Genomic DNA, 12,597 nt, shown 5'->3' on the forward strand with positions numbered 1-12,597 from the left:
TGATACCTGCACCCATTAGTACAACCATTAAAAGAAACGGTGTAGATAATAACCATCCTTCCTTAGACTGAAATCTCTTCACATTGAGCTCAACATTCTCCAGTTAAAAACATATTATAAAAAAAAAAACAAACAAAAAAAAAAAAAAACCTAGGCCACTTCAGACTGCTGGAAAATGTTTTAATGGGTTAATGCAGGCATTCTTGCAGACAACAACTTCATCTTTTTGTTTTTTTCTTTTTTTTGCTTCCAACGTTTCAACATCTCAACATGACGCTGAATGATGAGTAATATCATGTAAAAATGATGCTACTCGTAATTTACAAAATCCTCTGAAGTGTCTGTCACGCCACAACATACAAGACGGACCGAATAAAAAATGACAACCCCTCATTCAAACACAATAACATTGCCAGTAGAAGTGATGCTCAGCATCCTACAGATATCCAAGCATGTTAGAGGAAGATTTTGCACATACTCAATTAATTTTATTCTGCACAAATATGTCAGATAATTGCAGAAAAAAAATGGTTAAAACAAAATTGGTACTTGGACACTTTCTTTTGACAATAACATGACCATGCATTAGTCTCTCCACTTTTAGTTAACCACAATATATTGAGAATATATAATATTTGCATGTTGGCAATACTAAAGAAACAAATTCTCAAAATTGAATCTATAACAGTTCACAGACGTATGATCTGGAATAAGTCATTCAAATGGGAGACTGAGTAAATATGTCCATATACTTCCAATGTTTTAATATATTAGGGCCAAAGTACAGACACTTTTGTCTTACATGTTTCACAAGGATCGACACTCGGTCTTCATAATGGCAGATCACTATTTCCCCCCACAAATACGCAATAGGACACACTTTCTTGTACATTGGTCTTTTGAAGATGGTTCAACTGTCATTTACATAGAAATGGTGCCATCAATATGGGGCATACACATCTTTTAAAAAGTGTAAAGAACTGACCTTGCACTGAAAGTGTTCATGCTTTTTAATGTCTAGTCACAAAACGGGCTAAACATTACAAATATATAATATTTCCCATTTAGTTAAACCTTTGTTACGTTCCTATAGAACTCCATATCAAAATGACTATTCATGGGAACTAGTGCAACCTGGAGGAGGCCTGGTCTTTGTGACAAGGCAGGCACAGAGTAAAATAGACAAAGTACTCCAGAGCAGCTCCAGAGCAATGGCAGATATATTAAGGCCATTTTGAAAATTACAGGAAAAATAAACTGTAGCAGAGAACTTGACTTGCTACCCAGTCTGAACAGAATTCAGTTCGGGCAGCAAAGCAAGCAAGCAACACCGAGTGAACCAATTTTTTTTTCCTCCCCCCAGTCAATTGATGTCAGTCTTCCACGTGCCAGCCTCCCCCACATCCCTGGCCAGAAAGCCCCACTCTTCTTTATTCAAGTGTGTTCAGTTTTGGTGGAAATAAAGAGTGGTATCCTTGCTAGTCCTTCTTTTTTGTAAACCCATGCTTCACACCTCCAGTAAAGTCCTGGGACACAGTCGGGCAGTCAAGACTGTTTTAGGCGCTTCCTGGGAAGACCGAAGGGTGGGCACTGTGCTGAAGCCAGGGCACGAAAGGCTTCGGCTACCAAGTGAGGATGGGACTGGATCATTGACTTCCAGCCCGCAGTCTCCATTATATCTGTAGCATGACTGTAAGCACATGCAAAATGAAGTCAGACACTCAGACATGATAATCTGCACATTAAAAACCAATAAACATAAATGAGATTGTAATGACAAAGCAAATAAGTGGGATTTGATTTGCGAGTTGTATGCTAAACTTGAAAAAGGGCCATTAGTGCTTTCCGCACACATGCATAAACTAAAATTAATAGAGCGGTGGAATGCGTCGCGCTGTGAATACAACAGAGAGAAATAAGCTTAATATTTCAAGGTGTCCTGTAACACTGCACTACATCATCTGGAAGAGAAGTAAGAAAAAAAAAAATCTTCCCACAGCAACCACCTCCCTTCTTTTTAAAATTCTACAAATATTCCATTTCCAGGGTTTATCCAGGAATGAGTCTATTAATAACTTGGATACAAAGATATGGAGCTTCAAACTGAAAAGGCAAATAGCACTCTGTCTACCTGGGCTAAAACAATGAATTCTAATGCATCTGGTTGGGGAAAGAGATAAGAGTGTGGTATTAATCTTGTGTCACATATATCAGCTAATTACATACTTGCTATTCCAGTTCTTTCCATCTTTACAGCCCAGCTGTCTCAGGACACTGCACCTATGGCAAGGAGATAAAAAGGTAAGCATTCAGGGCTGGTAAACAGAAATGGCAGCAGGAATTTATCACTGGAGTTTTTTTTTTCTTTTTTGCGATACTTGCCTGTTGATAAAATCTATGGCTTGTGCTTTGAGCTGCTCGGCACTGTGCAAGTCAGCCAGGATGAGGGTGTCGGCCACATTCTCCACTGAAAGGCTGTTGCACAAGGCCTCTTCACACATAACCTTTAAACGCTCAAGAGCATACTGGGGTGGAGGTGATGGAACGAGGGGGGGGGGGGAACACAGAGAGCAGCGATTATAGTCTACATGTTAAATAAATGCCAGTGACTTACGGTTTTATCACAGTTAGTGCAAATGCACATTAAGGCTACGGATGCAATAATTTACTGGAATGGATGACTCAGCAATCCTAATAGAAATGGAGAAAAATTGACGAGGATCCAAAATGCTGAAGCAGAAGGCTCTCTAATAAGCATTTTAAGGAAAACTAAAAGCACTACCTTGCAGTTCTATGCCTCTGTCGACCAGTAGAGTTACAGTTTACATCCAGTTTAAACTTATGAGTTATGTAAGGGAGAATGAAGAAATTTGTGTTGTGTGTTTACAGTACAAGTGTGCAAAAACTCTTCCTATGTCCTCATACTTGGAGATGCTTTACCATTAGAGGTGATTACAATAAAGCAACCATTAAACATGTTGACAACGGATGTTTCTTAAAAAAAATTCTAAACTGTAAAAACCAAAAAAACCCCCTCAAATCAAACCAACAACGACAACCAAAAAAAAAAAAATATATATATATATATATATATATTTTGACATTTGACATGAATCCTGTATAAGTTTAATATTAGGAGGATGCCTGCTTTGATTGGCAGGTGTGCCGACACATGGAGCCTTAGCTGACTGCTGTCTGTGTGGTGTAACTTTGCCAGTTCCAGCCACCACAGTGGACCTCTCCAGTATGCTTGAGTATTTAACTGAATTGAATGATCTGAAAAAAATAATCATATAGCTGTTTGTGCGGTAAAGCTGATCTGAAAAGCCTGCGTTTCTGTTTTGTTGAGTGAAATTTTAAGACTTAATTAACCTGCTGCTTAGCACTAATTAGCTGATTTGTGCCTTTATGTTGTATCTGTATAGTTTCTGAATGCAAACCAACACAGCAGTGACAAGCACGTCGACAACGAAAATTTAAATGTTGTCGACATCAATCTTTTACACACCGTTTATAACAAAATGTTTTGTGAGGTCACAGAGAGCTTTAGGTTTGACAAGTAAGACCTAATAAATGCATCCCTGAGTTAGAATGGTTTGTGCAGAATTTGAAGAAATTCCCTTGAAGCGTCCCTGAAGCACCGTGTTTACGGGAATGACAGAAAGCTCACTCAGTACAGTTTTGATTCTTCTAACAGTTTATCCTTTTTCCAGCTACACAATAACAGCCCTAGACAAAAATATTAGACAAATCAGTCTCAACACAGAAGAGAAACCACATCACCATATCAGCAACCTTAGTTAAATCAGCCCGTTTGGAAGCACACACTGTGGATGAGCACATCCCCCCCCAATAAATAAATAAATAAATAAATAAATAAATAAATAAAGGTAAAAAATACAGACTATGACGGCTAACAGCTACATAATTACAGAACAGACCGCATTAGCCCTTAAGCCTCATTGACTTACATATAGTGTTGCATGTTCCATTCACTGAACAGCTGGAGGCTTCAAACGCTCACAAGGTACACTACTGTCCATGACAATACTGCATACAATTACCATTTCAGCTTTACTGTTTCACTCTTTAAGTTACTAGTGAGTTAGTAACTGAATACAATACCAAGCAAGACCATAAGACTATAAGGTTAATTTTCTACTTTTACAAGAGAAACTGGCAGTAGATGTCTGGTCAAATAAAAGCATAATCTCACTGGGCACTTACTTTATCTGCAGCTGCCAGCAAATTGTCTGCCATTTTCTCCAAATTTGGTGCTTTGCCTGTATAGATGAAGCCCATCATTTCCTTAAAGACATCAGGATCCACATCACTGATGTCAACACGGTTCTGCAAATTTAGACGGCTGTCTTTAGTGCACAGAACCTCGTATGTATATATACAAAAGCAATAACAGTACTGAAAGGATTTGCTGAGGATGTGAGAATTAAAGTTTTACTCCTACCTTTTTACTCTCCTCCATTTCATGTTCAAACATAGCATTAAAAACTGGTGACCTCGCTGCAAAAAAAAAAAAAAAAAGCATAAAAATATATATTAAAAAATACACACTTTTGACATTTACCAATGACTCGTCAACAATATTGAGCACATTAGCAAAGCAAATAAAAATGTCTTAATTCATCCAGGCATATAAGCATCAATGTCACATAAGGAAACAGCACATAAATTACTAAGATCTTAGAAGACAGATGTAAAAAGTCCACAAATATCTATACTATTAAAATAAAATGCTGCAAAATTTATATTGCTGCCACTTTGTTAGCACTTCCTCTTTGAGCACTGAGGCTTCCACCATGTCTAATGAAGATGAACTAGAGAGCAGAGCCAGCCTCTCAATCTCCTGAATCTTACAGTCATCTGGGTCAAGCAGGGCCAAGCAGGGGTAGTGGTGTGGATTAGCACCCACTGCAGAAGTAGGCCGCTACAAATCAAGCCATGAACACAGACTGCTCGTAGCCTTTCGAGGTACTTATAGCTCTCCACAGAAGCTGTTCAGAGGCGGCACAGATGTGTCTGTCTTGGCCCATTTTGAGGGCTTTTCTCTGAGTTGTTACAAACTTAAGTTGTGGAGGCCAGGGAGGTTTTACCTGCAAGGATGGATTTGTGGGCTTTGAACTCCTGCCCTCCCACATAGAGGCTGCAGTCTGTGAAGCGTGAACACTCCCACAGGTTCCCGAGGTCATCAGACAGCTGACACTCTGGTACCTTCAACATGTTCATGTTAGACTGGCCTGAAATGTTAACAGAATCCTGGACAACACTAACCTGTATAGCAGAGAGAAAAACAAAAAAAACAAACTAAAGCTGTTGTATCAAGTCAAAACATGCTAACAAATCCAGCAGCAAATATGTAGCAAACATTTAGCAGCAAATATGTGTTTGATTTCTTTCTTTTTAGTGTGTATTTTCCAGACTAGGGAACCTACAATTAGGATGGCAAAATGCTTGAAAACATACAACCACTTAAATCCAAAATTAATTAACTTTGCTGACATCCCTAATTGATGGGAAGAGACAGTTTGTCTTTAATTTGAATGCAATTTATTTATCAAAGTGGCAATTTATCTGAAACTGTTTAATCCTTCTGGAAACGCTGGCTGGCAAATTGTAATCCTAGCAATACTAACTCAATTGCACGTACATGAAAATTCACTGCCACCTCACTTAACTTGTCCCTTGAAAGAAGATTTCAGTAGATGTTCATTCTTCTTGACACACCAAATTCAATTATTTCAGAAAACAAGCTCCAACACAAATGAAGTGTGATGGGGGAAGCATTTCTTTTGCCAACAGTTCAATGTCATTTGAAGCAAATCCTAACAATAAGTTGCACCACAGCATGCACTCAGGTGTAATGTGGTCATGTCAAGAGCTCTAATCCATTAAAAGGTCGCAACATGGGTGTAATTAAGTTCATATAAGAGTGGTCTAATGTTGAAGACTTCATTTAAAATTTAACATAACAAATGAATACTTTATAAAGCCAAGTATAACACAACAACTGGTACAAAAAAAAGAGAAAAGACAACCAGGTTCTTTCCACTAGCCAAATGTTAGCGGAAAGAACACAATATGAATTTAATCGCTTACAATTTTTACAATCAATAGAACTTTTGACTGCAATCGAGTAGAGAAATTGTGGTTCATGTCATTTGTAATGTTGCTAAATATAATGAACAAAAAAGACAAAACGGTAGCGCTTTAATTTGAAGAATAAAAGGAAAGATTACCTCACAGAACAGGGTGAGCTTGTCATCTGGTAAAAGTCCATTGGCTTCATCAAGGAGGAAATCTCTCCGTATAAATTTTTTGAAGCCCCAGTCTTTGCCTTGGACAAATCTATATGCTCTTTGGCTTTCTGCAACCAAGAGGAAAAAAAACAAAATTGCAGTCTTGTTATAGCTTTTACAAGTAGGGAATGAAAAGGAACCCAAAAAACACTCAAAATCCTGCACTCACCCATTGCTTTTGTCTCCTCTCGTTTAGCATTCAACAAAGAAAACTTGAACTTTGCTCTGACTTCACTTTTTGGACAGCTAACAAGAAGTAAATACAATGACAAATAATCTTTGCTTTCATCATCAAGTCCCTTTGGATTGACTCGCAGACACCTGCCAAGCGAACAGATAACACTGCACGTCAGTTATCATACGAACTTAAAACAGTACTGCGACGAGCCCTTAGACGCAATTTTCATGTTTCTGAGCAGCTGTGTGTAATTATCACCTATGTGCAGAGTTCACATACTGAAAACAAATATACTTTTTATTGACATGCTGGTTTGTTCTAGAAAATTCTAGGAACTCAATCAGGCAAAAAATTTGATATAAATAGTAAAAAGCTAAATCATGCTTACAGTTCCAAAACTCTAAAAGCTATTCAACACATCAGTGATTTTCATGGCCACAGAAACTAAAGGGAAGAAGAAAAAAACAACAAACATCTAGCAGCAGTAAAAGGTTTATCTTGAGTACTAACCATTTCATTTTGTCATTAGGGCCAGAAGAGAAAGTTGAGCTCTTCAACACTTCTCCCATTTCCTCTCTGCAAAAACTAAAGTTGTTTATGGTCCACATGTAGGAAAACTTCACAACTTTGACCTTGAACAAGAATAAGACACATACAGACCCATCAGACCCCTAATGTGAAACTTAACATACTCCCACAGTAAATTCTGATCACTTGGAAAGTGTCGCTATAGGGAGAAAAAAAATAAATCACAAAAGATGTAAAATTGTAACATTAATGAATGCCGAATTCAATTTAGCTGCTGTTGTATGGTATAATCTTTTGTATGCTGGATTACTGCTGATATTTAACAGCTGTGCCACCCCCGACCTCGGTAATAATATTCTAAGGAGAATAAAATTTGAGAATGAAAAACAGCAAAATATGATTTTAAAACTAACATTAAAAAAAATCTACATTTAAAGTGGCAACCAAGAAGCTTTCATTTTTCTAATGCCTGTAGGGTCACTGCCTATTTATAATGAGATAACCTGATAATGATTTACTCTGCAATTTGCTTATTAAAGTACCAAAATATTTATATGCATATGTTTATAATATTAGAAATACTGTGCCTCTGACGACATACTTGTGAGTAAAACGCTGTATTAAGTTACCCCAAATGTAAAATAAGCCGTTCTTACTGCTACAGCTTCACACTGTGTGCAAGAGATGAATTGACTTTTATTATCAAATACAAAAAGTGGGTGTAGCCAGTTAGATGAGGAGCTGCAGATGTCAGGCTACAGATCAACCTCTCAGCCCTGCTATTCACAGACTCAGCTATGTGCAGCATTTAGGAAGGGGGGAAAAAAGTCAATATTTTTCTTTATTGCCCCCAGAATTTGGTGACCTGTAGTATATTTACCTTTATTTTTCATTACTACCAGTAATTACATGTGTATGAGATTGCCACTTTAAATACAATTATATAAAAATTTAAAACAGTTCTACCATTAATAGGTGCAGAAAAGAATATAAAGAGTACAGTTGTGACCATACCTGTGTGTAACACCAGCTCTCTGCCACAGGTCCACTTGACATCTCCCCAGGAGGAGGAGGAGTGGGAACCCGTGACATCGCTGGCTCTGTGGTTCCACTCACTTGCGTCCTTAAAGCACTAACATTACAAGAAAACAATAAACAACGAGTATTTCTCAAGAATTAAACAGCATAAAGTTTAGCTTTCATGAATCAGCCTGGAAACACATTTGAAACATGAGTAAACAAAATGAAAATGAAACCATTCTCATGTACAGTTAACTGTATTCTCTGTACTTTTCCTTTATGTAAAACTTGACATAACTTGACAGCCAGTCGCCAGTCACCCTAAAAGCACATCTCCAAAGTTTGAGTAAAGCTATAGTCAGCGTGATTTTACAAATATGATTGCAGCAAGAAAAAAAAGAAAAGCTTCAATGAAAACAGCCAATATTACATAACTAAATAAATCAAAATGTTATCTTTCAGCAGTTGTGGCTGGCAAAAAAAGGGTCAAAACGATGTTGGCTGTTCAGAACACCAGGAATTGAAGCAGGATTTATAGTTCATCCGAACTGTATGTCTAATGTTTGGACACCTACAACACATGCCTCTCCACAAATTTCTGAAAAAAATAAAATAAAATAAAAAAAATCAAGTGCTCCATACTATTTTTATAACAATGGCAAGATACAAATGCCATTTTTATTTCACTTATTCAGTGCATGTTTTATGACAGCGATATACCAAAACCTACATATAACTGCTCATATTTATCAGAGCTGGATCACACCGTTTTATTTTTATTTTTTATTTTTCTCCTAACGTAAGATCATTTAAGTTCATATTTTCTTGCAGTAAGTTCAAAAGTCTCTAAAGCCCTGTGATCCTTATCACAATTTCCTAGAGTAAATTTCTATTAAAAATGATGAAACTGGTCATGTTTTTAGACAATTGGCAAACATCCCTAGCATTAATCATCTTTTGTACCTCCCTCCTACCATGTGCTACATAAAAAAATAAAATAAAATTTCTTTCATTTCCAATATTTAATTTGAGCCCAAAAGTGTTCCAATTCTGAGACAATATCCAGTGTCAAAGGGCAAGCTGATGTCGCCATTTCCATGTTTTATAATACATTATACTAATAATGTAAACTTAATCTTTGCATAAATGTTTTACCTAAAAATGTTCTTGTACTCCTCTGTGTGTGTTATGACTTTGCTTAACCATAGCACACGATCATACATTATGTAGTTTTATCACCTAAAGAAAACATTTCGTTAAATAAAAACCAGCGGTCAGTGAATTTGCTGTAGACACAGTATGACTGAAACTGTTGTGGATTATTGTAGACTCCGATGAGACTTCTTTCTATGTCTCTATAAAAATATATTGTGATATGATTGCTGAATGCTATACATTTACACTCCCTACTCTGTTACTTTGGTACCTAAAAAAGGGAGCTACTTCCACAATTTCCAAATAAGAACAGAACTTTTAAAAATTTCCAAGAAAACTGTTCCTGCTACAGGTGGAAATAGCAAACATATTTTACCTTCTGAGACAAAAAACACACTGTAAGTACAACCAGGCTAAGAAGAACGAGACAGCAGGCGCTGACGATTTCCGACTCAAAAGAAAACAAATGACTCCACCAAGCATCACAGGAAGACTTTCTGCTTGCGCTCCATATGCCAGCAAGGGCAAACGGTGGATGGAAATTACTGATGCGCTTACATGGTGGAACCATGTAATAAAGAAATAAATAAAAGCTGGACCCAAGATGCAACATCCTAGGTGGAAGATTTTCTCCTTTATTCTGTACAGTATTGTACAGCTACGAGTTTATGTCACTGTAGTTATTGTTAAAATTTTCAGGAAAAACACTACCGAGCAACTTGTTTGCTTATAGCTAAATCATACTGTCACTACTATTGCACTATAAACGCTGCATTGTTTTAAATTAGGAAGTATGTCATCAGTGACAGTAGCTCACTGGAAAAGCAGAATGGAAAATGCTCATCATTTACTTGCACTTATAAATGCTGCTGCCTGCAAGCATCATTAAACATCTTTCAGTATTTTTTACCTTCTCTGTAATGTCAGAATTATCGCTATGGCAAATTTCCTAGAAATATTGTGATATAATTTGCAAGCTATAGCGCTCACTGATGCTAATGTGTATGTGCGGTTTCCAGTATAAAGCCTTGTATCAGTGCTTTGAGTAGTCAAACTGAATCTACACAATCAAGTCTGCACACATCTGAGCCTAGTGCTCTAAAGAGCAAGAACCAACTCCTTATAATCACCTCTTGAATGGTTGAAATGTACACAGATGGATGTTTTTAGGTTATCACTGGATCCTTCATGACCTTATCTTCATGTTACATACTAGAAAAAAAAAAGGAAACAAATATTAGGCCTTGAATATAGAGCTGTTCAACCCATCTAGTAGTAACTGAAGAGCCCCCATGCTACAGAAGCATCTAGAAATGAAGAAAATGCTCATAACAAGTCCTCATAACAAACCCCTCACATTTATCCCCCCAAAAAAGTCAACAAATTGAACCACAGGAAAGTGATTGCTTAAATAAATAAATAAAAATCAGTCGTGAATGCCACGTTATTAAAAACTGAGTGCAGCACTCACGACAACATACTGGTTATCCGGATGAGTAATTTAGGTTTGTAGTATTTTGCTAAACGTTAACGATAATTTAGGACAATTTATCGCTCGCCACATCCTTTAGGTGGCTGCTCGGCTGATAGGTCAGTGTGTTAAACTCAAGATTCACCTGCAACTTTGTTTGGCCAACACATTAGCTGGAGTTGTGCTACCGCGCCTGTAACACAACACAGATGATGCTATGCGGACTAACATTCAACTAGCTGGATTGCATTAGCTAAAAGTTACACCGCAGGAGTTGTATTGAGCCTCACAACTTACATTACCCAATACGGTTTTCCAGATGTAAACAAGTGTGACTAACAGTAAGTTAGTATGAAAAACATTAAAAAATAAATAGCAAATAAAGCAACAGCTCAATGTTAGCTAAAGTATCAATACAAATTTCCAGACCATCATTTACGCCGCTTCACCATATGTCGTCATTTAACAACAAACTTGCTCAAATAAGAACAGTAATAAAAGGGGAAGCATCATATTTTAGATATTTATCGATTTTATGTTCAATACGTATGTAGCTAACCTTTTCATTAGCAAGCTTAACTTCACTTTAGCAGACCGCAAATACGGCGAATAGTCATCAGCTAGCACACAACATGTTAGCAATAAATCTGTTCGCATGTTTCCCAGCACACTTAGATCAGTTGTATTACTTCTCATCTGCGACACAAACTAACTAAAGATACCTCAAGTTGATTCCGTGCCGTGTTGTTTAGACCCCGCATTAGCCGGCGTGAAACAAAAGGGCCTTCGCTGAGACAGGATGCTAACTAACGAAGCGCTTTGGTTCAGCCTGCTGGTGGGAAAACAACATCGGCTAACTAGCGGCTAGCTAGCTAATCTCTACACTGGCTGCTGGCAAAAAAGTTTAAAAAGACGTGGTGACTGCGTACCTCTCAATTTCATACTCCCACATATATCGAATAACGCATAAAGCTTTGTATTACACCTGCTCCTTTCACGGTCCGTCACTTTGAACTCTTTTTCATTCAGTCTCTTTACAAGGTTTCTTTGTCTAATTTATATCTCTGCTAGCTTACATTTGTCTAGCTGGCTGGGGTAGCTTGAATGGCTAGAAAATATAGCTACTGCGCAGGCGCGAAATTTGGATAATGTCCACAGACTGATCATGTCTTCCTCCATCTCAACTATAATAATACTAATAATACTACTACTACTACTGCTAATAATAATAATAATAATAATAATAATATTCCCCTTTCAGCTAAACTCTGATCTTAAAAACTGAAAATAGCAGTGGTTACTCTGGAGACTAGATAGACCTATTGATTAGGCTATTCAGGCAATAGGATTACACACATACACAAATACACACACATAAGTGTGAATCTTTGCCATTTTGAGACACTGGATAGTACAGTACCTCATCAGTATCCACATGGACTTATAATACTTATTTTAGATCAAGTAACTCTTGTAAGTTCCATGTTTGTAATTGGGTTCTTGACACCTGGATTACAAGTGTGTACGCCTGTAAAACCCTATTAGCCAGCAAGTGTTGTTTACTTTTTTTTTTTTACATATGAATCAATTGACTTGACTTGGTAACTTTGGGAAAGGATTGTGCACTCATATATTTACCTACAGGGTCTCACATCTTTTTATGGTTATTTCATTTTTGCTGGTGAGAATATACACATTGCCTTATAACAAAATTAAGTACATTGCAGTACAAATAAAAGAGTAATTTAAACTTAAACACCCCCCCCTCTCTTTTTCCCTTTAAAAGCACCTCTGTGACTCTGTGTTGGAAAGTTTCTTCTTAGCTTCGATCCAGTCTGAAGAAGCTAAGAAGAAACTTAGCTGGCATTTAACTTGCACTGATAATGCCAGCTCTTAATGAGATTGCTATCACTATTCAATCAGCACTGTAG

General features: G+C 37.2%; 1 protein-coding gene across 2 annotated transcripts; it reads right to left on the reverse strand.

Moving 5' to 3' along the window:
- Positions 1 to 159: 159 nt before the first annotated feature.
- spopla (speckle type BTB/POZ protein like a) lies at positions 160 to 11,789 on the reverse strand. 2 transcript variants are annotated; one of them, XM_084907862.1, is made up of 12 exons: positions 11,596 to 11,789; positions 10,326 to 10,407; positions 8,035 to 8,152; positions 7,003 to 7,124; positions 6,484 to 6,635; positions 6,255 to 6,382; positions 5,112 to 5,289; positions 4,466 to 4,521; positions 4,228 to 4,350; positions 2,383 to 2,525; positions 2,227 to 2,280; positions 160 to 1,690 (listed from the first exon to the last, which is right to left on the reverse strand). In XM_084907862.1, exons 3-12 carry the CDS (start codon positions 8,110 to 8,112, stop codon positions 1,546 to 1,548), a joined length of 1,179 nt encoding a protein of 392 aa, XP_084763988.1. In that variant the 5' UTR covers positions 8,113 to 8,152; positions 10,326 to 10,407; positions 11,596 to 11,789; the 3' UTR covers positions 160 to 1,545. The 2 variants fall into 2 exon arrangements, with proteins under 2 accessions (XP_084763988.1, XP_084763989.1); XM_084907863.1 differs by having other exon boundaries at positions 11,389 to 11,789.
- Positions 11,790 to 12,597: the final 808 nt, after the last annotated feature.

Source organism: Perissodus microlepis, chromosome 16 (genome assembly GCF_051167445.1).
Source record: "Perissodus microlepis isolate ML-2025 ecotype Zambia chromosome 16, ASM5116744v1, whole genome shotgun sequence".
NCBI lineage: Eukaryota > Metazoa > Chordata > Actinopteri > Cichliformes > Cichlidae > Perissodus > Perissodus microlepis.

Coding starts and splice junctions, on each gene's coding strand:
- spopla (XM_084907862.1), bottom strand. CDS start 8,112: ATGTCACGGGTTCCCACTCCTCCTCCTCCTGGGGAGATGTCAAGTGGA. Junction 6,636..7,002: donor CCTAATGACAAAATGAAATG/GTTAGTACTCAA, acceptor TTCGCTTGGCAG/GTGTCTGCGAGTCAATCCAA. Junction 2,526..4,227: donor TGCTGGCAGCTGCAGATAAA/GTAAGTGCCCAG, acceptor CCTCCACCCCAG/TATGCTCTTGAGCGTTTAAA.